General features: G+C 37.8%; 1 protein-coding gene across 4 annotated transcripts; it reads left to right on the top strand.

Annotated features, from left to right (window-relative positions):
- Positions 1-19004: 19004 nt before the first annotated feature.
- Positions 19005-23360, top strand: LOC113650758 (carbohydrate sulfotransferase 1-like). Of its 4 annotated transcripts, none has more exons than XM_027159262.2 (2): positions 19005-19441; positions 19911-23360. In XM_027159262.2, the coding sequence occupies exon 2, from the start codon at positions 20121-20123 to the stop codon at positions 21387-21389; it is 1269 nt and encodes a 422-aa protein (XP_027015063.2). In that variant the 5' UTR covers positions 19005-19441; positions 19911-20120; the 3' UTR covers positions 21390-23360. The 4 variants fall into 4 exon arrangements, with proteins under 4 accessions (XP_027015063.2, XP_027015066.2, XP_027015064.2 ...); XM_027159265.2 differs by having other exon boundaries at positions 20075-23360; XM_027159263.2 differs by having other exon boundaries at positions 19005-19308.
- The last annotated feature ends 2470 nt before the right edge of the window (positions 23361-25830 follow it).

The following is a 25830-nucleotide window of genomic DNA, read 5'->3' on the forward strand; positions in this document are numbered from 1 at the left end:
AAACATTTACATTGAACGTATCCAAATATCTTGATGACTGACTTATGACACTAAAGTTACGCATATTTTCTCTGGTCCTTAACTAACATGTATTTATGCTTATGAATGCTTATTAATACTTATGACACCATAATGTCAGAGTTCTGCATTTTTTTCCTGGCCTTGAAGTAACATTATTTATTCTTATGAATGCTATGCTTATGAATACTTACGACACCATAATGTCAGAGTTATACATATTTACGCTTATCCTTAAGAAAAGTGCAGGTTTTAATACTGCTTATAACATTTTTATGAGTGCTTATGAGGCTGCAGAGACAGAAGTATGTATGTATGTATCAGGACTTAAATAATGTGCATTTCTTATAGCTGAATTTTCTGAATGCTTATAACACAGCAATGTCTGGCTTCAGGAACGCTTCTGATGTACGTATTCTAATGACAGATGTATGTATTTAATATCGTATTTGTAAGATATTTATGAATACTTTTGCCATTAGATTAACAGATTATCCACTAGATTAACATCCGAGATTAAAACCCTTTAGCTCAGTTGTAATGTGTGTGTTATTTAATAGCATGTAGGATATTGCAGTACAGTACTGGGAACCTTTTTTAAGTGCTGATACACAGAAACCATATGTGCAGATTGGGATTAATATATTTACTGTAAAACATGTAAATTTGCTAAATCCCAGAAAAACAAACCACAATACCTGTGTTACAGTTGCTAGGAAATCTGTAAATAGAAGGGCAAGAACAGCTTGAGCTTGTCAAAAGCAGCCACCTTTTAAATATCTGCCTGTCAGTGCCGTGTGTGTGTGTGTGTGTGCGTGTGTATGTGTGTGTGTGTGTGTGTGTGTGGGGGGGGGGGGGGGTAGAGAATTGTGAACATGGTGGACAAACCAAACTAACAATAAACTTCTAAATCAAGCATGTTAGGTAGCAACATTTGATTTGGTGAAATTTCCTGTAAAAAGATGGTAACAGTTATGAAAGGGACCGCTACTCTCAGGACGTAGTAAAGTCTTCTGATACAGGAGATACTGAGAGAGAGAGAGAGAGAGAGAGAGAGAGAGAGAGAGAGAGAGAGAGAGAGAGAGAGAGAGAGAGAGAGAGAGATGGCACCAAGATGTCCATGGAAACAACGTGAAGGAGTCCACTTAAGAAAAAATAACACCAGGCCACTATTTCACTATTTTCAGCAACATCCCAGTGTGTTAATAAAAGCTTTATCCACACACGCACACACACACACACACAGACACACACACACACACACACACACACACTCACACACACGCACACACATAGATACACTGGATATAAAGAAATATACATTCATATATCTGAAGAGAGAGAGATAAAGAAAGACTCTCTTCTAAGGGTAAGCAGGTAACCTAGCAACCATAATTATTAACCATTATTATTATTATTATTATTATTATTATTATTATTATTATTATTATTATTATTATTATTATTATTACTGTTGTTGTTGTTTTAACATCAATATACTGTAATACTGTAGTAAAACTAAAGCTATTATTCAGAAAGCATCAGCTACACAGTGCTCAGCGTATCTGTGCTTCAACACACAGCCTTATCAATAACACATTATCTATAACTTCGTGGCCACAGGCTTTTTATTCCTTAATTACTGAAATGATTGAATATTCAAGCTTATTCCAGCAGCTCTTTTTTCCTCTTTGGTTCTTCTTCTTCTTTACATCGAGGAATTTAAAAAACTTTCATAAAACCAGGCCATAATGTCATATATTTTATATAATTGGGATTTAAGTGTTTCTAGCTATAATATGAGACTCTCTGATGTTCTGAAATCACAAATCCGAACGTTTCTACTTTGCCTTTGCAGCCCTTTTTTGTAGACAGATAAAAAAAAAACATTTCAACATTTCCTTTCTTTGAATGGGTTGGAAAGTTGAATTTAAATCCAGTCGAGAAGATTCTGAAAGGCTGTAATTAAAACACAATTTGTGTGAGACATTATACGGTCCCTGTGGGTTGTATTTAAGGCACACTGCATTCCCAACGTTCACAAACACGAATGCATTAGTCTGGTGTTTAGATGACCCAAAGGCCAGGCTCAGAATGCATGCTTTATTAGCTTGTGTTTCGAGGAGGAGGCTGATAATGGAGACCAGAAGGAGGTGGGAGGGATCATGGGGGTCTGCGGTGCACAGCTTTATTATACTTTATTTGCTCCAAATTGCATCAGGCCCAACAAGTCTGTTAGCTCATAAACCTTCTCCAAAGAGGCTTTGCTATTAAGACTAGCTGCTACGATGCCTAGAGAGAGTGTTGCAAATGAGAAATGTTTTGTATTGGCACTAAAGCGTTAGACCGAGGATGAACCATCTGGAGAAGAAGAAATGTAATTCAGCAGGAATTAAAGAAAAACCGTAAAAGCTGTAGTTTCTAATGGTGTATTACATTTATTTTAACATAGTTTCTTTTTATTTAGAGTAATGCTTATTTATTTATTTATTTATTTATTTATTTATTTATTTATTTATTTATTTATTTATTTGTTTGTTTGTTTGTTTGTTTGTTTAATTACTTTACCTTTTTTTATCTTTTAATATCTATTTATAATATATGTAAATGCTGAAAAAGACCTCATTTAGCACATTTGGGGTGAGAGGGTGGGGGGGTGTAGGGTGTTACTGTATTTGTGAAATCTTATTTCTCTGTGTGTTGCTACTGGATGCTTTAATTTCATCAGGGATCAAGCAAGCAAGCAAGAAAGCAAGTGAGAAAGCAAGTGAGAAAGAAAGAAAGAAAGAAAGAAAGAAAGAAAGAAAGAAAGAAAGAAAGAAAGAGGAGAAGAAAAAGACAGTCAGTCTGTCTGTCTATCTATCTATCTATCTATCTATCTATCTATCTATCTATCTATCTATCTATCTATCTATCTATCTATCTATCTATCTATCTATCTATCTATCTATCTATCTATCTATCTATCTATCTATCTATCTTTCTACTGTATCTATATATATATATATATATTCTCTTAGAATTTAATTCAAATTGACTTGTATGGTGCTAATAACAATGGACAATTAATATTGGACTTATATTTAAATGTGTTTATATTTATCCCCAATGAACAAGTCCGAGGTCTGAGGTGACTGTGGTGAGGAAAAACTACCTCAGATGGAAGAGGAAGAAACCTTGAGAGAAACCAGACTTAAAAGTGAACCCCATCCTCATTGGTCATTTGGATTATAAACTGATATAAACACCAGAGAGTGTTATTATGAATAATGTCCTTTGTACAATCAGATACAGTCTGATAATTGTATATTGATTAGCATGTCCTCAAAGACCACATGGAGTTGGCATCTTCTCACTAAAGGTCCGAAATCTTCATGACACAGAACATGAGCTGGTACATCTCTAGATGCCTTGGGATGGGCAGAAAAAGTGAAGCAAGTGAAGAGGAATTAGCGTAGCTGCTGTTCATCATAATGTCTGGCACTAGATGATAATTTGTATTTGATTAGATGTTCTGGAGCACAGGGTTATGGGATGTGTTATGTGATGTCTGGCTAAAAAGATATGTCTTTAATCTACATTTAAACTGAGAGATTACTATAAAGCATAATTATTTTTATCCCTGCTAGATATGTTCATACTACTTTTAAGCTTTAAATGAGATACTTCTTTCAAGATGTAACGTAATTAGCTAACATAAGAAACATGACCTGCCAATAGAACAAGACTTCTTAAGCTTGAAATGAATAAAAAAATAAAAAATAAATAAATAAATTTTGCAATAAATTTAATAACCTTATATACATATCAGGGATCGTAGTCAAGATGTTCTCACTAGGATGCGTGCTTTTAATACTCAAGAATAAAACCGCGGCTGTTTTTTAGATCCTACATCTGAGCATAAAGTGACAAACAGCAGCTGAAGGGTAAAGAAGTCTCCTCTGCTACTCTCCTCTGTGGGATTTTCCTTCCAACTTAATACCACAATTGCTCCAATGCTATTTGAGAAAGTGAGATAAGGGTAGTATGGCACGGCGGGCGATATGAAAGTAACTCCGCTGCACTTGCATTTGCACATGAATACGCCTCATACAAAAGGCTCTATTCTCTGGGCTGTCTGTGACCGGAGCATCCTTACAAGGCCATCTCAGTGGAAAGCTCATGAGATATATAATAACACAGCCTACAACCGTAAGGAAACAAAGATATACAAAAGCTGCCCAAAAGTGTGTATAAGAGCTGCTGTGTGTGTGTTGCATTTGTAGGTTGATACATATTAAGGTCAAACAGGTTGCACTGTTATTATCAACGGATAATAAAAGCAAGCAACACCATTCTGATACAAAAAGAAATTCAATGAATATAAAGGGACAAAAATGTCTTGTATGAATAAATAATACTAAACAGCGAGACGTTTTTTGCTAGAAGACGTAACAACCTGTTCAGATGGAGATATGAGGGCAGAATGGGACTTTGAACAGGAATACACTGACCTGCAACTTGGAGTCTTAAAAAAAAATCCATTCATCACCTAATCCTTAGCAACCAGAGCTAGACCCATTTTCCTCTCTTTTCAGGATTAAATATATAATCAGACAAAAGACCAGCTTGGCTAATGTATTATGTCCATGGCTTTAAGGATTTGAGTATAAATGTGAGGGACATACCAAACATTAACCCTAAGGATGTTAGATCGTTTATTTCTTGTTATAGAGTTTTTTATTTTGGTGTATTTTATAGGATTTTATTTTTACATTGTGCATTATGCATTGCACAAATGTCTTCACTAAACCTTCATTTTTTTTTTATTGTCAGTAACACAAAGACTATTTAAAGACCTGAACCACTTCTTTAAGAAGAAACACATTACTTTAAAATCTGCAAATGCTGTAAGTTCTTTTCCCTGACATAAAGGTCAAAGTTAAAAGTGCTGTGTTCAGACGTCTTGCTAAAAGAAAAAAGAAAAATTAATGTGTGACTGAGAACATTAAAAATAAAAGCGACAAAAAGAGTCTAGAATATTGCTAAATTATTGCTGCATGAATAATGTTACTTTTAATGATCAAAATATTAACTACAAATTTGGTTCCTTACATCATTATTCAGCAACTGATAAAATAGCACTTGATCCTGCACATTCTACTAGTTTGATTTTATTCATTCATTCATTTTCTACCGCTTATCCGAACTTCTTGGGTCACGGGGAGCCTGTGCCTATCTCAGGCGTCATCAGGCATCAAGGCAGAATACACCCTGGACAGAGTGCCAACCCATCACAGGGCACACACACTCACACACTACGGACAATTTTCCAGGGATGCCAATCAACCTACCATGCATGGACCGGGAGAGGAAACCGGAGTACCCGGAGGAAACCCCCGAGGCACGGGGAGAACATGCAAACTCGAACCCCCAACCCTAGAGGTGTGAGGCGAACGTACTAACCGCTAAGCCACCGTGCCACCCCATTTTATTTATCTATCTATCTATCTATCTATCTATCTATCTATCTATCTATCTATCTATCTATCTATCTATCTATCTATCTATCTATCTATTTATTTGATTTTTAAATTTACAATTTTTTTTAAATATTTAAATATTTCCATTTTTAAATTTTTACATTTTTAAATCTTTAAATTTTTTAATGAAGTCATAAGAAATGAAATTGTAACCATCTGCCAAATTATTAAAATAGTGCCAGTGTCTTTAGTTAAAGTAAACATACCCATGTTCTGTTTATTATTTTATTCATAGAAAATCCAGTCTTCTTTAATATAGTTCTTTAATAAAGTTCAAATTAAGCAGAATTTCCTTGTAAAATTTTACGAAACCATTTTTAAAACCACCACACACTAATTTGGAGCAATACATTTGTATTAAGTCCATGAGAATAAAAACATACTGTAGGTCAGGATTATGCTTAAAAATGTGTCATTTTAGTCATTTTTTTAAGATTTATACATATTTACACACTTCTGGCTTTCTTGAATGTTGCAATTTTATTTAGCTACAGGATCAGTTGAATCTTATATTTCGATCACGATCACTTCTAAATACACAATCCTGTAGATTTTACTTAAAGATTTTAAATTTCACAATATTTGCCTGGTAGAAACAACCTGCTGGTTTCACAGCAAGAACGTTTTCCTGTCACGTACAACATTAACATTAATATTTGAGTGACAGTAAGAACAGATTGGCTGAAATATTTTCAACCTTTCAGTCATGTTACGTTAAAAAAAAAAAAAAATCTAGGACACATCATTCACATTTCCCCATTTCTCCACAATAGCAATAATTTCAGTGAATCCAGTGGTGCTTGACTTTTATTGAATATTGTTCAGATTCTAATAATTATGATATTCCTGTATGATTCATATTTAATAACCAAGCTTGTGTTCTGTTCTTATTTCTTCCAGATGAAATAATTCAGTCAGTTATATTAAGTTAGCCGTAAGGTGAAACAGCCTATATTTTATTTTATAAGTGGGATGACAAATAGTGTATGAAACAAAAACTCTATGAAAGTGGGTTGTGAGAAATAGGACACGTGTTACGCTTTTCCTGCTGTTTTAGCTTTCCGGCGGGTTGCGTTGGGGTCTCGAGAGGCTATTGTAAGCTATAATTTGGATCCAAATACCATTGTGCTACTGGCAGCTTTTGAATGTCACCATCCATCAGAATATTTATTTCATAATCGGAAGAGAATTGCTAATGAGCGACGTGTTAACATTAAACCTTTTCCTCAGTTTTAAGTGTTTTATTTTTTTTACATCACACTTTTTCTAGATTTTCTTTTGGATTCACATTCGCTTTTTATTATTATTATTATTATTATTATTATTATTATTATTTTTTTTTGGTAATCAAACCGGAAAAAACAATGACAATATTTAAAAAAAAATTTTTTTATATATATATATATGTACTTTTATTTAATATAAATGAATCAACATGTTCAAAATTACAGGAACTACATGCTATGGATTAAATAATTGAATTAAAAAACAAACAAACCCTAAAGCATCCAAGACTGCATCCAAGATCCAAGCATCCCTGAACTATCTGTCAGTTTAATAAAGCAATAACAAAGGATAAAAGCGAAGAGGTGTGTTTAGCCTGTCAGACAGTGGCTTGGAGACTTTGCAAATGAACCGCTGTCACAAAGGTGCAGTCAGAAGAAGTCGGATATAATTGATGCTCTCAAAGGAAAAACTCAGAACATCTCTTCTGCGTGGACGTTTTAGCGCAGCCCATTCTAATTAAAATCACTCAAAGCTACTCTCCTAGTGAGGTCTGACAACATGATTTTCAAGACTTTTTTCTATCACTTCCCTGGCAGGTGCGGCACGTAGCACTCGCTTTGCTCACTCTGCTACGACGTACTTACATCCACTTCACCTCATCCCTCGTTATAATTGAAATTATTCGACAGTATTTACATTTAAATGAGCCGAACATTGACTGGCAATGCACATGTGGCTCTGAACTCTTTCCTCACCCCTGCTTCTGTAGCCAATGCCACTTAGGTGTGCAGTTATATAGCAATGCTAGCAATGTATTTACAATGGGGTAAGCTTACAGTACCTCACTGGGCTTTTCAGCGATTTTTTCATGGTTGTGTCTTTGTATCAGAGACCAGAAAAAAGGAATATGTGCCTGATTTTGTTGTGTCTATGTTCAGAACGTGTCCACGTCACACTCCCCGTTGGGGTTTAATATAAAGCTAATTTTAATTTAATTTAAAGCTCATTGAATACTCTACTGCCAAAGTGGACAGTAGAGTAGATTATTCAATTCAATTTAATAGCATTTTATTTGTATAAGGGTTTTAACAAGAGATCTTGTCCAAAAGATTCTCGACATAACATAAGAAATATAGTCCAAAAAGTTCAAGATTATTATTGGACTTACTTTTTTGTTTATTTTATTTCACCCTAAGTAGTATTTTTTATTTATTTTTTTTATTTAACCTACTAAGTGCAATATGTTCTTGAAAAAGTTCACGCAAAGGTTTCCAACTTCGAAGTAAACGCCGATATCAAACCTGTTTCTGCTCTGTGAGTTGCCCCGAGTGCTTGTTTATAATCCGCTAAAATTTGAAGGTGTTTATCTACAAGCACTAAAATTCTGTGTAAGGTTATCTACAGAGGGGAAAAAACACACATCTCACACTGAAAGCCAACAGAGTCCTGACTCATTTTAGATCAGACTCACAGCCAGAAAATCACCCATCAGTTTACACTGATTCAGTGTACTGGGAAAAATGTAAAATGGTCACTCCAATACCTCCAGTATATGAATTAGAAATGCAGAAAACAGATGCTATGAACTTCAGAGGTAGGAAACGTGGTCATGTTTCCCAGTATAATTGTTATCTGGTAAATAATTTCCCTTTGTTAATATATCTTTGAATCTGACTCAAAGTGTAGTATGTAGCACTGCAGCGTCACAGCTCAAGGATCTCCAGTACAACCTAGACATCTTTTACTGACATCTGTGTGTGGGGGGTTTGCATGTTCTCTTTGTATAAATGAGTTTTTCCCCCTCTGGATTTATATACAGTAACCTTACAAAAACTTCCTAGTAAGGGCACTGTTGATTTTTAATTGTGTGTATGAATACCATATACTGGGTATTCCCATTTTCCACATATCTTGTGTTCCTAAGGATTACAAATCTAATGGCCAGGACAAAAGTGTTACTGAAGATAAGTCAATTTAAAAAGAGTGACCAGCAGAATGAGAAACTCTTTTGACATCATGATACGTGGAAGCATATACGGCAAGAAAGCATGCGTCATCCATCTGAGATGAATAATGGCCATCATAACCTTGAGGATATCAGCTGTAGCACCTAAAGTCAGGTAGGTTGTGTGCTTTACGTGTTTTGACTGGTATTTTATTACACTGGGGTACATAACCTGTCCAGGAGCAATGAACTGGAATCATTACCAAATGAGCTTGGTCCATTTACCGTGCCTACCTGCTTTGTTGCTCCTTTCCTTTGGGACTACTTCCCACAGACCTCCCACAGAAGAGGATCCCACAAACAAAGACACTCCAGGTGTTAGGTATCTATCCTGATAGCTGACTTCTCTTGCTTTCACATAGACAATGTAGCTACTCACCTCATAAGCAGCCATCTTGGATGCTAGTCTGGTGTATCAGCTTCATGTAGATTCATGTAGGGATTCTGTTTTTATCTACTAGTTCAGTAATCTTGACCATGGACCTAATTTGGTGAGATAAAGTAATACAGGAATGAGCCATCAAAAACATATCCTCATGGTAGTTACTCAGTGGTAAAAGTGTTAGACTCCTCGACCCTTGAGCAAGGCCCTCCGTACTCAATTGCTCAGTTGTATAAATGAGACAAACGTAAGTTGCTCTTGATAAATGCATCTGCGAAATGCTATAAATGCTATTTACGCCTTGATGTATCGCTTGTATCCTGCAGTATGGTGGGTTAGATCAAGCCCAGCTAGAGGTTCTTAGTTGAGACATTTTGTAAGCAGACTTACCAAAGAATCTGAATTCAATGAGAGAAATATTGTCTACAAAGGTTTGGCATTGATTAGGAATTAAACTCTTTCTTTCTTAGCGCATCATTTATCTGGTGCAGCTTTCATTTCTTTATTTCATCAGAAGTTGGTTGGTTGGTTGTATATTTCCATTTACTCACTTGTCCCCTTCGTGACACTGACACTGGAGAAGGTTTCCTCTGAAACGAGCCAGTCCATCTATTTTAACTGCTGCTCATGCTACAGTACAGTACATCACAGGGCGGTTAATCATACTCTGCTATCTGCAATCTTAGACATACAGTATATGATCTCACAGATGCCAACAAATGCATCCACTCTTAAAAATAAAGCTACTAGAAAGAATCCAAAAAAGGGTTTTTGCAGTGATGTCATAGAAAATATACAAAAAAATCTTTCCATAATCGGTTCCTTAAAAGAACCCTTGTTTCTTACTGTCATAAATAACATTTTATATTCTAACATTTGGTTTAATGAAAACATTTAATGAATGTTAAAGGTTCTTCACAGGACCATACTGTACATCCTAAAGACAAAGAACCATTTAAGAACCTATATTTTTAAGATCGTAGTGTTGCCCTGATTGACAGTTGGACAACGTAAAGCCTTCCTTTCCAAAATTTCCAAAAGCCAGTTTTGTTCTCTTGGACTCCTAGGAAAGGACGAATGTTGCCTTATCTGGATTTATGATTTCCCCATGACGGGGCAAAAGATTTTCAGTTGTGCCCCTCAAGACCCTGTATAAGGTTATTTGTATGGTAATCGCATGTTAGATGAATTCCCAGCCCATCTCTTTAGTTTCATGCTCTGCATTTCTTCTGAATATACTTAATATTTTCTCCAGGGAATAGTACCTAGAAGTGTAAATTGAAATTGCCTAGCAGACCTTCTGGGGAAAAAACTGACTAATCAGCAGCTTCTGAAAAAAGAAGCGGACACTCGCGGGTACTTAGAAGTAATCGAATTATTCCCATCTGTAATGAGTGGTTCGTTGTATTTCCATTGTCTGATAGTCGATTTCAGAGTTTTGTCACTTCAGCAAGACCTTTAACTTCTCATCTAGGAGCCTGGATTGGATTCTGCCAATCTTTAGTTGCTTTTGGATAAAAAAAGGCCTGTCATGATGTAAAAATGGAGACAGAGTGTAATAAAATCCTTCATAAAATCCAGTGACCCCTGAAGGTCTAGTCTCAGTAATCTATTAACAGTTTGCACTTTCTTATATTTTCTAACCTCTCTGACATTCAGTACACTTTATATAAGTTTAAAAGATACAAGACTGATGAAGCTGTCATGGTAAAAAGGAGCTCACTGAATTTATTTAATTCAAATGTGGACATTCCATGTGATTGAACCGAATAACATTAATTAGTTTTCATACATGGGGGGGCATGGTGGCGGTTTTCATACGTGGGGGGGCACGTTCGCCAGGGTTGGGGTTCGATTCCCGCCGCCGCCTTGTGTGTGTGGAGTTTGCATGTTCTCCCCGTGCATCGGGGGTTTCCTCCGGGTACTCCGGTTTCCTCCCCCGGTCCAAAGACATGCATGGTAGGTTGATTGGCATCTCTGGAAAATTGTCCTTAGTGTGTGTGTGTGTGTGAGTGAATGAGAGAGTGTGTGTGTGCCCTGTGATGGGTTGGCACTCCGTCCAGGGTGTATCCTGCCTCGATGCCCGATGACGCCTGTGATAGGCACAGGCTTCCCGTGACCCGAGGTAGTTCGGATAAAGTGGTAGAAAATGAGTGAATGAGAGGGTTTTTATACGTTCAACATGATTCGAGGGTGTATTTTTAAAACCCTGGCAAACTCACAATCAAACTCTCGACACTGGTGTTTTGTAACAGAAACACTTTGTACCATGGCACTATTTTACCATAAATGCTTTAATACTAGGTGAATTGATCACGCTCACACTGTCATGGATGGCTTGGACTATTTCCTGCCTGTACACCAGGGGGCGTTCCAGCAGGGGTTTGTTCATGTCCTGTGCCATGTGTCTTTGTTTTTGTTTTGTACTCACGTTTGTTTTCCACGGATGTATTGAGTTTAAACCTCTGTGTGTAGCTAAAATTTTATTCATGCTAATATACAATTTTCTTGCATTATGCAGGATTCAGAAATGGAAAAAAAAATCTTTTCATTCCTAAGTTTTTTGCATTTGAATTTTATTTAAAATAATCTGAGAATTGAATCATGAACTCAAGAGCATGAAACAAATGTCAAGTCAAGTCAAGTCAAGTCAAGTCAAGTCACGATTCAGAAGATTCAAAATGGAATCATGATCAGAGTTTATCGTCACAGCCCTAATTTTTACTGACTAAATGACATAGAAATCATAAAACAACATCTTTATATTATATTTATATCAAACAGAGGTGAACGTAATCAAAAGGGCGGTGACTGAGACTGAGGAAGGAGGTGGCGACGTTGGCCACGGTGTAACCCTTTACATGGTGGATATTTTGTACAATATACAGTTCTGAAAACAAAAGGCTTTCTCTTGTATCTCAATCATAAGTGAAATTATAATAATTTAAATTCACAAAAAGTAGAAAGAGAGAATTTTGCAAGCCGTGTATGAACACAATGGACATTTTTACATCAGGGATCTGAACTGATGCGGTTCACAATAGCAGATAGTTATCTAAGGACTTGCCCCATCATTATCCAGACTGCAATGTTTGTTAAACTGCCTCCTTACTCAACTCTCAACAATTAAAAAGCAAAGAACCATTTATTTCTGCCTTTGTGTACTAGGAAGTTGCACAGTTGCAGACTCGCGAGTCGTACAGTAATGACGACGGGGAAACCTTGGTACCTGAGATCCTGAGCTGAGGAGTATTTAACACTATTATGTGTTATGGTGAAAGTGAAAAGAAAAATTGAAAGATTTATGAATGAACCTGGGATCGACTGTGTTTCATGTCAGGAAATGGAACTTCCAGCTTGAAACTGAAGATCACTGATGTCACTAACCTTCCCTGTCACATCCCCAAAGTGCAGTAGCTCACAGACGTACCCTTGTCAAAGCCAAGCTTTGGTTTCCTGTCTTGTCTTTTCTTCATGCTTCCTTAAGCACTCCTTTCTTCAGATGAGTTCCTCATATCAGGACCTTCACCTGAGAGAGAACCAAAATTGGTGGGTGGCATAGATCCAGCGACCTGAAATACGTAAACGATATCCACGGAAGGGTCGACACCCCTGTGTGAACCCTCATTAATATTCAGCAGCTATTTGGGCTGAGCAGTCTGCATTTTTCCCATCTTTGTTATTTAGACACGAAGCGCTGAAAGGGATACGAGGTGGAAGATACCAGGAGACGTGGTCTGCTTTCAGGAGTCTGCCTCCACCTTCTAAAGAACTCCTTAGTGCTTTAGGTTTATTTGTGACATCCTATATTAAAGCATTCATGCTCTTCTGTGGCTTCTTCCCCCCCCCCAGCATGGGGTTGTTTGGGCTTCTTTGGGTTTACTTGCATTAACATGATCATTATGTCTTTAGAGAATGTAGATGAAACAAAAGCGAGAAAAATCTATTTTCTTTTTTGTCTGTAATTTCATAAATGTTTTAATTAATGTTCATAAATTTCCACCTCAAATTTCCCCGTGTTATTCTGTGTGCGTTTTTTTTTTTTGAACAAAAATTTTTATAAAAAAATGTTTCGTTGTTTTAGACCTTTAAGGAGCGCAACACAAAAGAAGTTCCACATAAATGATGTTGAATGAACTATCTATCTATCTATCTATCTATCTATCTATCTATCTATCTATCTATCTATCTATCTATCTATCTATCTATCTATCTATCTATCTATCTAGAAACATTTTTTTGTCATTTGTTCTGATGTCATTGTTAGATTTTGGTTTAGGTTTATTTTACAATAAGCAGTAAATGTGTTCCATCCTTCCAAGTTCAAACTAAAGCACTATGAGGATTTGTATTTCATTTCCTGAGGTTTCTGAGGTAATTCCTTGTGTCACATTTGGGTCAATACCGAGCCTGCAGTGGTTGTAGATTAGTGCCTTACAGATGTAATGGACTGTACAGACCTGACTGCATTCAGTACTACACATGTACGCTACAGTTACCCTTCATGTCGGAGACAGATCAGTGTTAAACTATTACAAAAAAAAACAAAAAAAAACAGCCTGCGTTATCTTGTAACCTTGAGGTTTAGCAAACTAATTCCAGAGCGTTTGTATGGTGATATCAGAATATGATGGAGTTTGGGGAATAAAAAAAAAACTTCACATGCAAATTCTATACATTATGTCTCTGTACAATATTATTATATTCTACAAACTCACACATTTTCTACCTCTTATATTATACAGACAATTTTCCAGAGATACCAATCAACCTACCATGCATGTCTTTGGACAGGGGCAGGAAACCGGAGTACCCGGAGGAAACCCCCGAGGAACGGGGAGAACATGCAAACTCCACACACACAAGGCGGAGGCGGGAATCGAACCCACAACCCTGGAGGTGTGAGGCGAACGTGTTAACCACTAAGCCACCGTGCCCCCCATGCTACAAACTTTTCAACATAATTCATTCATTTATGTTTACCTGTAGGGTAAGTGTTTGTTTTTTTTTTAATGCATACATACAGTATGATTCATAATACATATGATAAAAAAGTGATATTAAATCTAGTGATATATAGAAAAAAAATCTCTTAAAAAGATGTAAATCTGTCTGTCATAGGAAGAAGCTGGTACAGTATAAAGAAGGCTGTGAAGCTTTTCTTGAGATCTCCTATGCTCAGTTTTGCAGTCTGCTTTGCTTTGATTGTCTTTATTAATTATTAAATATATTCAGACATGGGCCTGAAGTTAGAGGGCTGTTGACCCTGTATATTAGTTTAACCCTTTACTCTGTATCGCATGACATAAAATAATGCGACCGTTTTTTTCTTTAGATTTCCTTTGTACATTGGAGTAACTTTCTAGGCCTTCAACATGCAATAGTTGAGAATATATATATATATATATATATATATATATATATATATATATATATATATATATATATATATATATATTTTAGAATCAAATCGTTTTTGTATTTTTTTAGTGAGAAACATTTTTATTTGATTTATTTTTTAAATATTACATTTGCGAAAATAATTTTTAGTTGATGAATTTTTGTGTTTTTGATGGAATATTGATTAATTTTTAGTCGATACAGTACTCAGGATGGTGCCATCCTTTTTTATATGGCGGAAAAATGTGTCCAGTGGATTTAACCTCAGTGTTAATTTAAACAGGTTGCAATAAGGAGGAGAAGAAGGAGCCATTGTGCAACAAAGAGCAGAATAAACTTAAAATTGAAAGAAAAAAAAAAAAAAAGAAAAAACACCCAATGAAACCAATTCAGAAATGGTTTCTAGTAGAAATATGACAAGGAGACACGAACAAAGATGTCAGAATATATTATAGTTATCTCGATTACAGTGTAAATCAGTATTAATTTTAAAAATTTTTCCTGTGGGGTAACATTTCTGTTCGAATTCTCATTGCTAATTCAGTAGGTATATATTTAGAAAGTGGGGATTAATGCGCTGGGTAAATTTGTGATGCCGGCATAATGTACACTCATTACCCCAATGCTTCTTGGACACTTTGAGCTGCTCCATAATTCAGAGTTTATGGAGCATTTTTCAAGGTGAAACTTTTACTTGAACACCAATGAAATGGATTTCTTTTCTTAAGAATCATAAATATTCCTCAGTTCTTTCTGGATTTTAGCCATGCATTTAGATTATTGGGGGCACGGTGGTTAGTGGTTGGTGGTTAGCACGTTCGCCTCACACCTCCACGGTTGGGGGTTTCTACTCCGGTTTCCTCCCCCGGTCATAAGACATGCATGGTAGGTTGATTCGAATCTCTGGAAAATTGTCCGTAGTGTGTGAGTGAATGAGAGTGTGTGTGTGCCCTGTGATGGGTTGGCACTCCGTCCAGGGTGTATCCTGCCTCGATGCCCGATGACACCTGAGATAGGCACAGGCTCCCCGTGACCCGAGAAGTTCGGATAAGCTGTAGAAGATGATTGAATTTTGTTTTATTTATTTACTTATTTATTTATTTGATGGGAAGGTGGAAAAAGCAGAAAAGTAACCTTGCAAAAATTCATAACTTAATTTGAAATGAATTTGAATTCACATCTTCCTCAATAAATAAATAAATAAATAAATAAATAAATAAATAAATAAAATTTAACAAAAAAAATTAAAAATTAAACAATAGGAAAAACATTTAAAAAATGTTACATCTATCTATCTATCTATCTATGAGTATACTATTTTCTATATAACAAGATCAGCCATATAAAACATTTCCCTTCAAGTCGTTCTGTGTCTGATTGTGAACGTGACATAAATTGGGAATCTGAATTTTTTCACCATAAACCGGTTAGAGTGTGAAATGACAAACACTTGTACATGATAAAGCCTTCCAGTTATTTGCTTTCAGGTCACGTTCATTAGTATCAGCTTACAGTAGTAGTGTTAACAATCAGATGCGTGTTGACTCACTGTTTCTGAGAGGGAAAGAAAAAAACGTGGGAGAAAGCGAGTACAGGGGATATGAGTCGAAGGCTTTACACTAAGTGCAGCTTTACATCAAACGCTGTGCAGCTTGTTTTTCTTTTTACGATTCATTTTTTTTTTCTTTCAGATTCTACTCAAGCTTACTTGCTAATTTTATTTAGCAATGCTTATAAGTGTAACTCACAAAACTCACACCTGAAGCTTAGACAGCTGGATTATTATCTGCACAAGGCTTTTCTATGCAGTTACTTAGTGCTGGTTAAATGCAGCTTGTGAACAATGAATGATTCGTTTTGCCTTTCTGAGAGCTGAAATACAGGATTTGATATTGCTGCCAATCGTTAGCGTTTACAAAGCTGATCCTCTCATCATCGCCACACAATCTTTGTAGTTATTGTTCTGCTACAAAAGCCTTAAGCATCAGGCCTAAGAAGGGTGTTGAACAATGACGTGAATTATTTATGAGACAACAGATTTTGATTGATTATAGTAAAATCAATCAGTCCATCTCAGAGCACCATGCACTCACACACACACACACACACACACACACACACACACACACACACACACACACACACACACACACACACACACACACACACACACACACACACACACACATATAAACTCATTCACTACACATACAAACCCACATGGATGTGAAGAGAACATGCATGACAAAAAATGTGAGTCAAAAAAGTCAGATTTAAGAAAAAATATTACATCTCGTTTCATTGCTTTTACTAAAGGGAGTTTAAGCACATTTTTAATGACTAGACTGAGCGGGATTGATTCACGGAGCATTAACGTGAGCCACGTTTTTACAGTGTGAACTCTCCTGAGGATGATGGTGCTGATGGGAACTACAGCATAACTACAGAGTTTAAATTTACGGGATTTAAGCATGTTTAGTAGAATAGTGCAGCTGTTCTAAACATCAGGGTTGTGGGTTTGATTCTCAGCTGTTTGGTGTTTGATTTGAAAATGCACACTCACATCGTGTTAACGTTACTCAATTCAATCTCATGACTTTGAGGTACGCAATTAAATTAAATAAATTAAATTACAAACATTAAACATAAGTCTCACACAGAATTCAGGGTCAAAACCAGAATCTGAAGGATGTCCATTGACGTGACGTGACATACAGTTAAGTATGGTGACCCATACTCAGAATTCGTTCTATGCATTTACTGTAACCCATCCAAAGTGCGCACACACAGCAGTGAACACACACACACACACACACACACACCGTGAACACACACCCAGAGCAGTGGGCAGCCATTTAGGCTGCGGCACCCGGGGAGCCGTTTTTTTGGTGTTCGTCGCCTTGCTCAGGGGCGCCTCAGTCGTGGTATTGCCGGTCTGAGACTCGAACCCACAACCTTAGGGTTAGGAGTCAAACTCTCTAACCATTAGGCCACGACTTCCCCGAACATAGTTGCGTCTTGAAGTAAGATTTTTGACTAGCTGCAGAAATATACTCCTGTCACCTGTATTAAAGTATAAAAATATATGCATATAGATATATTTTAAGGCATAGGTGCATGGAGGCAATTATGCTCGGGGCAAATGGGGAGCTGAGAGAGTGAGTAACAAAAACATGCACAGAAATCTCCAACAATGAACGCTAGACAAGCAGTAAGAAGGGAAAAAGAGAATGATTTGTCATTTACAAAAAAAAAAGCATATTTTTCATTCAGAAAGAAAACAAATCAAGTAGCTACTATGGAGAATAAAGCACACACACACACACACACACACACACACACACACACACACACACACACACACACACACACACACACACACACACACACACACACACACACAAGTAAGAATGCATTCTGCAATCATGCAAACCCTGAACATGAATATGTTCACACACACACACAAGCACACACACATTTGAAATACTATATGCTTACTGCTACCTGTCAATAAAGCGCTACATTTACAAGGCATGATTTTCCTGCTGTCTCACGGGGTCCGTGTCAGATAAATGAGCGTCTTTGTGTTAGAAGTATGATTACAATGGACATGTTTTGAAAGCTTGTCAATCAAATCAAGCCACAACACTTTTATCACGTTTTTGGTGATTATTCTTTATTCGGGAGGCAAATGAGAATTGCTTATTATAATTAAATACGGATGATACACTTTATGATAGTAAGTTTATAGCATTTTTCCTGGCTCGAGGGTTTGATTCCTGTCTCCGGAATTCTGTGCGTGTTCACTGTGTGCTTTAAGGATTATTTTTTCTCCTCCAGTTGTGTTGAAGGCTCTAAATTGCAGTGTGTGTGTGTGTGTGTGTGTGTGTGTGTGTGTGTGTGTGTGTGTGTGTGTGTGTGTGTGTGTGTGTGTGTGCACCCTTGCATTGGGTTGGCTCCCTGTCCAGGATGTCCCCCACTTTGTGCTTCTGTGTTAGTCTTCTGTGATAAACTGTGATAAAAATATACTTCTCTCCCTCAGTTTTTTTTTCATTCTTTAATTTCTTTGGATGATGATATAGGTCCCAATATAGTATAAGTGTTATAGTGAATGCATCTGTACTGAATCGGCAAAAACGATTCATTTAGAATCGATTCGAATAGAACTGAATCGAATAGAAGAGAGTGAGCACGCGTGGAGAGAGAGAGAGAGAGAGAGAGAGAGAGAGAGAGAGAGAGAGAGAAGTGGGTGTTGGGGTGGCCTATTCGTCCTTCATCATCATCATCATCATCTCTCTCTCTCTCTCTTTCTGTGTGTTTGTGTATGTGTGCGCGCGCGCGTCTGTGTGTGTGTGTGCGTGCGTCTGTGTGTGTGCGTGCGTGCGCGTGTGTGTATATGTGTGTGTGCGCGTGTGTGTATATGTGTGTGTGCGTGTGCGTGTGCGTGTGTGTGTGTGTGTGTGTGCCGCTCAGCGCGTGCGCGCAGGTTTTTTTTTTTTTTACCAGCAACCAACCCACGCACATTATCTCATTCGCACTCAGGCAGAGATATCAGTTGTTCTCTCGTCCTCTTTCCTCTTTCCAGCCAAGTGCTATTATATTTCACGGTATTTAAAGACTTTAATATTTCTTGCGCTCTGTGGATCTAAATCGCGGGCATCGCTCCTTCTGTTCCATCTGAACATCCCAGACTTTCACTGATGCTGCTGCTGTTGCAGGCTGCGGTTCGTGACGGCTTGAACACCAGCTCGGAGGTGAGGAGAAGACAAATCACATCGGGTTTGTTGTTCAGTCACAGGATCAGTTGCATTGGTGTTCGCATGGATCTCCATTATTGCGCTTTTTAATCTGAAACTAAACTGTAAGCTCGGAAGCTCAGAACTGCCGGTGAGAGGGAAGAAATTTCACACTCGACATACTTCAGTTCTTTGTGCATCGTAATAATAATATGTTAATTAATCATTACCTTCCTATTAATAATTCCTGAAAGAAAAAAATATATTATTCATTTTAGAAAACATGTTTTAAGACAATCCAGATTTAAGAAATCTCTCAGTTTGCTTTAAAATCTCTCTCTCTCTCTCTCTCTCTCTCTCTCTCTCTCTCTCTCTCTCTCTCTCTCTCTCTCTCTCTCTCTATATATATATATATATATATATATATATATATATATATATATATATATATATATATATATGATCAAATAAATGATGCCTGAAAAACACATGTATATATATATTCAGTTGTTGAGGACTTAAAAAAAAATTATGACGTTATATGTGCATGCAGTTCAGAATTTTTTGTGTCCGCTAAAAACAAAACATCAAATGTCTTCCATGTGAATGTTTTACCCCAGATTGAGCAGCACTGTTCACACGAGTGCCTTTCTGAAAGGAGAACGGTGTGTTGACGTGTTCCTCCTCCTCTGTGGTCACTGGAAGGCATGAATGCTCGCTCTGTGTTGCTCCCGGTCATGTCCCTGTGTGGCAGTAATGAAACGTTTCCTTCTCTGCACTCCAGACAGGACTAGTTCCCGTCCGCAGAGCCTGGATGAAGTTTCCCAGCCATGCAATGTTCTTGGAAGGCTGTGATACTGCTAGCCTTGGCCTCCATTGCAATCCAGTACACCGCCATCCGGACCTTCACGTCCAAGTCCTTCCAGCTCTGCCCTGTGCCAATCCAACAGAACTGCAGTCTGAGCGGCCAGGAAGCGGACAGCCTTTTCGAGCGTGGATGTGATGAATATACGTACTTTAGTTTCAACACATCACGCAAGACCCACATCCTGGTGTTAGCCACGACACGCAGTGGCTCATCGTTTGTGGGACAGCTGCTGAATCAGCACTTGGATATCTTCTACCTGTTCGAGCCACTTTACCATGTCCAGACAGCTTTGATTCCTCGTCTCTCCCACAGCCGGAATGCGGCAGACAGAAGAGTGATGCTGGGAGCCAGCCGGGACTTGCTGCGAAGCCTCTATGGATGTGACTTGCACTTTCTGGAGAACTACATCAAACCTCCACCAACCAACCACACAACGGACAAGTTGTTCCGTCGCGGGGCAAGCCGAGCGCTTTGCTCCCAGCCCGTCTGTGACGCTTTCAGTCCTGCTGAGACAAATGTAGAGGAGGGCGACTGTGTGAAAAAGTGTGCGACTCTTAACATGACACTTGCTGCCGAATCTTGCCGAGATAAGCGGCACGTTGCTATAAAGATTGTTCGGGTCCCTGAAATCGGGGATTTGCGGGCATTGGTAGAGGATCCACGGCTCAACCTGAAGGTTATTCAGCTGGTCAGAGACCCACGAGGAATCCTCGCTTCACGTATCGAGACCTTCCGGGACACGTACCGTCTGTGGAGGATCTGGAGGGCGACCGGAAGGAAACCCTACAACCTAGATTTGACTCAGCTGACAGTCGTGTGCGAGGACTTTTTGAACTCTGTTTCAACAGGACTCAGTCACCCATACTGGCTTAAAGGGAAGTACATGCTGGTGAGATACGAGGACTTAGCAAGGAACCCTCTCCAGAAAACCAAGGATATCTATGACTACCTTGGGCTATCAATGGACAAAAATGTAGTAGACTGGATTCACGCAAACACCAGGGGGAGTAATGAGCTCTTGACCAAACACAAATATGGAACAGTGAGAGATTCGGCGGCTAACGCTGAGAGCTGGAGGCTCAAACTGTCCTTTGACATGGTAGACTACACACAGTCTGTGTGCCAAAAGATATTACACAGGCTGGGCTATAAAAGTGTCAAGTCTGCCGAGGAACTGAAAAATATGTCCGTCTCGCTTGTGGCCGACAAAGCTTTTGTACCGTTTTTATAATAAAGAGAGTTGTGAATGACTATTTTTGATATATTTATAAATGTTGCCTTATGGTTGGTGTTAAGGCTATGGAGTCCATCATGACATGTTAAATTGCACTAAAGTTACAATAGCACAAACATCAATGCAGAGTGCAAGTCAACTGTTGTAGACAGATAGCAGTTTTATTCACTGAACCGTCTAAAGAAAATGTCTAAAAGTGACATTGCTTGTCTTTTCATGCCTGGCTTTTGCTTTAAGTGAATGTCACCATATTTTCCAAGTCACCCTTGTCATAATTTTCTCATCGATCCTCTGAAAGAAACGGTGATGCCTCAATGTGGCAGAGACGACACGCTGTATGAGAAGGTTTGCACAATAAATGATGAATGTTGCAGATCACCTTTAATATCATGGTGCATTCCTGCTTCTCTTAGGTCTGTAATGGAGAACATTGTGCCACAGAGGTGCAATTGCACGGATTTGTGTCTCCCGTTAAATGAATAGAGTTTAGTGAGCAAGAGAGCGAGTTTCGTGACCGTCGTTTGTGGTTTGTAGTAAGACCGACATGACAGAATGTCCTTAAAAGTAAAAACAAAACAAACAAAAAAAAAAGAAGAAAAGAACAAAAATGTGCAAATGTTTCAGGAGGATGTAAGTCAGCAGTGGTGAGGGCAGAGTGCAGCCCATTGAGATGCACAGAGCGGGTGCAGGACGCTTTGATCTGCCTGGCTGTCATGGCTGGAATCCCGCATGTTCTTATCCCACAGTCACAGGGGTGTTGGATGCATGCCTGAGCTACACCATTTCTCTTTCTGAAGGTGTCAGTGCTCTGATTAACATGCCATCTAGCTGTGTTTATATTCTTTCATGAGAATATTTTCAGCATAGCTGCTGTACTAATTAACGACAGTATTTTAATAGCAGTATTAGACGCCTGGTGTAAACCTGGGTGATGAATGCCTTCCTTTACCTTTGAGGAAAAATACATAAAAAAAAATGACATCCGTGTTGTCTTATTTGTCTTTTCTTACAGGATCCTTTTTGACTTTTGTTCAACCATGAACATCAGCACCATAACTAACGCTCATAATTATAAATATACCAAATAGTATGACATAGAAACCGAGGCTGGTTTCTTTCTAGCTCAGCTGTGTTGATCGATTGCTTTCATGTGTTAATTCTTTGCTGACCACATCACCATCATCATCATCATCATCATCATCATCATCATCAGTGACTGAGAAGACCACATGAAATACAATAGTGCATGTAATAAATTCCAGTTCAAATATGAACAGTTTGGATTCATTTATTGATTTCTGAAGGAGAAACTAGAACTGATAGACGGATCGTACACACGACCTAAAGGGACAAACGACAGAACAGTATGTTTTGTCTTGTATACCGTAACCGAACCTTAATGTTCAGACTTGAAAATGAATGTCTAAATATGAATGTGATTTTTTTTATTATTTTTTATTTAAATTCCTATAAAAAAGACTTTTTTTAGCTCTTTAATTCCTGACCAGCTGTCACTGAATATTATTCTCTACTGCACTGTATTGTTGTATGGCAACCTGTCTAGGTCTCCAATACTGTCTATAAAACATTAATTGCTAATATGAATGTAGACCTGCAGGGCTTTAAGAATTTGTCATGCTTCAGAAGTATTTCTGTTTTTTTTCCCTCTATCTTACTAGGAGCGATATATTCATAGAAATATAGAAATAGAAAGTTAGAAGTTAGTTTTTTTCTACATATTCAAAGGAAACAATGATAACAAACCCATTCCTGGTCTCTGAAATGAACTGATTGTCCATGAGCAGCTAAATCTAAGGTTATGAACAGAGGGAAAAACACATCTGTCCCTGAAAGCCAACAGAGTCCTGAGTCCCCAGAGTCCCCATTTTAGATCAGACACACAGACTGAAAACCATCCGTTTGTTTATACTGACATGATGAAAATGTCCCATGAGTCTATTTCCATTCTGCCTGCAAGTGTACTGGCAAAAAAAGAGTGAATAAATTAATAAATAACGAATTCCTTTAGGTGTACGGATCATGATCTTAGATTTGAACTCTTTCGGAAATGATCGTACAATTTTATACTGTGCACGCAGGGTCACAAAATAGTACACACTAGTTTGCTTTTATTTCTTTCTCTTTTTTCTCAAGTGACAAAAAATAGCACTGAGACTGAAAAAGCTTGTACTGCACCACAATTTGGTTGAAGAGCGCTGCTCTAAAGAAGACCTGGGTTCGGTTTGGTTATCATACAACGACTCTAACACTGAGTCTGGAGAAAAAAAGGCTAAAATGATCTAAAAAAAAGCTCACTGGACTTCCTTCTACGTATCCATTGTCACTTTGTCTGTGATCATCATGACTATTGATCTACCTAGAGGTTTATTTATAGGACTGACCTTATCTGAAAGGTTACCTTCTGCTGCCTATATGAGCCGCGTAGGAGGCCATGAGCTTCTTGTAAATTCATATTTTGTTTCCCAAGACAAAAAATAAAAAATAATGACAGGATTCTTGTGTAGCTTCTTACCATAATGGATAAATATATAGAGAAAAGGTTCTCGCATGCTGTTGAAATTGGAAAAGCTTTACTGAAACGAGGCTGTCCGCGTCTGAAAACGTCGGAGTCATCATATCCGTCAGCCGTGTTTTAGCACAGTGCTACATCCCTGCTGCTAGCAAGAGAACAGAAAGCCCAGGATCTGAACTGCTAGTCAAAATGATTATTTCACGCTCCTGGTGGCAGATTTGCTTCATGTGCCCTAAATTAAGACCTTTTAATCCCTGCTATTACTAAGCTCTCTAACAACAAAGCAGCCAATTCTCTTCTATTCCATAAACACTAATGTTTCTTTTCCAGCGCTGTTGTTTCATTACTATCTTTAGATTAATTACGGAGTCATTATTTTCAGATCAGGTCTGTTGGTGGTCATTAATCCAATCTGCTAGAAAATGTCTCGAAAATATATTTTTTGCTGTGTTTTTTGTCTTCTGTTCGCTACACGTTGCAGCAGAAAAAGGTTTTTATCTAGAATTCAGTTACAAAGGGCGACCCCGTGGGGCATCGTGGTGACGAAGCATCACGGATGCAGCGCAGCTCCAGGGCCTCGGTTCCTCAGATGGAGTTAGTGTCACTGTAGAGTGGAGGACTTCTTCACGTGTCTGTGAGGGTTTCTCGAATGGTGGAATGGTGAGTTTAAAGTGGGAAAGTTAGAGTAGTGCACGGTGCCCTGCGATGTGATGCGAGATCATCCTGCAAGCTTGTGCTCACTATTGACACATAGTAAAATTAGTTATTGTATTGACTAATGGCATAAAATCTAAAAATATTTAAGTGGATAAATCATCCTATAAAACATGTTTTTACTAAAATAAAACAAAAGGTTCCAGCAATATATATATATATATATATAACAACTGTTTAAGAAAGACTGTGATATGTGTTTGTTTTTAGTTTGTTTTCTTCTCTTTTTTTTTTTTTTTTTGTTTCTAATTCCCTGTTCCCTGTAGGTCCTGCCTTAAATGTGCCGAGGAGGCACTGAAGCATGGCCGGGAGTTTAGAGGAACAGAAACATGCTGCAGTCTAACATCACTCATGTGTGAACATCCAGTCAGCCAGGACTTTATATCTGATTTAAAATAAGATTTTCTTCTTCTTCTTCTTCTTCTTCTTCTTCTTCTTCTTCTTCTTCTTCTTCTTCTTCTTCTTCTTCTTCTTCTTCTTCTTCTTCTTGCTCTTCCTCATTGTCCACTTCTTTTTCAGCATCATCATCTTGTTCTTCCCCTTCTTCCTCCTGCTCCTCCTCCTCCTCCTCCTCTTCTTCTTCTTTTTCCTCTTCTTCTTTCGTTTCCTTGTCTTCCTTCTTCTTCCTCCTCCTCTTCTTTATCTTCCCCTTTTTCTTTATCTTCTTCTTCCTCCTCCTCCTCTTCTTCTTCTACTTTTTTTCTTCTTCCTCCTCCTTTTCTTTTTCTTCCTCTTCCTCTTCGAGGAAAGTGAACTTCACCGTTTCAGATGTGTTTCTTTTTTTTTTTTTTAGCATGAGATATATTTTATATTCAGTTCATGACAATTTAAAAAACAAGCCCAAGACCAGATTGTTTTGAAACAAAATACAACAGGTTTTTAGTTTCGTTTTTTTTTGTAATTATAATCTCAGTGTTATTTCACGAGTCTCCCCTACAGCGCTCTATTTTTTTTGTTCCTTTTCTATTTCTCTTTGTTCTTTGTTTATATACCCATGTACCTTTATTGATTCCCGTCCTGTCTCCACCCCATCTTGTTATTTTCTGTTTCCTTCATGTTTTGGTGTCATTAAACCCACCAGTTTTCAGTTACATTTCTGTTTCATGTATCTATTTACACCCTTGTGTGTTGTCCAAATTGTTTAGAACATGTTCATTTATTTTTGAGCCTGTCCTAGCCCAGCCTGTTGTC

This window comes from Tachysurus fulvidraco, chromosome 13, assembly GCF_022655615.1.
Source record: "Tachysurus fulvidraco isolate hzauxx_2018 chromosome 13, HZAU_PFXX_2.0, whole genome shotgun sequence".
Taxonomy (NCBI): Eukaryota; Metazoa; Chordata; class Actinopteri; order Siluriformes; family Bagridae; genus Tachysurus; species Tachysurus fulvidraco.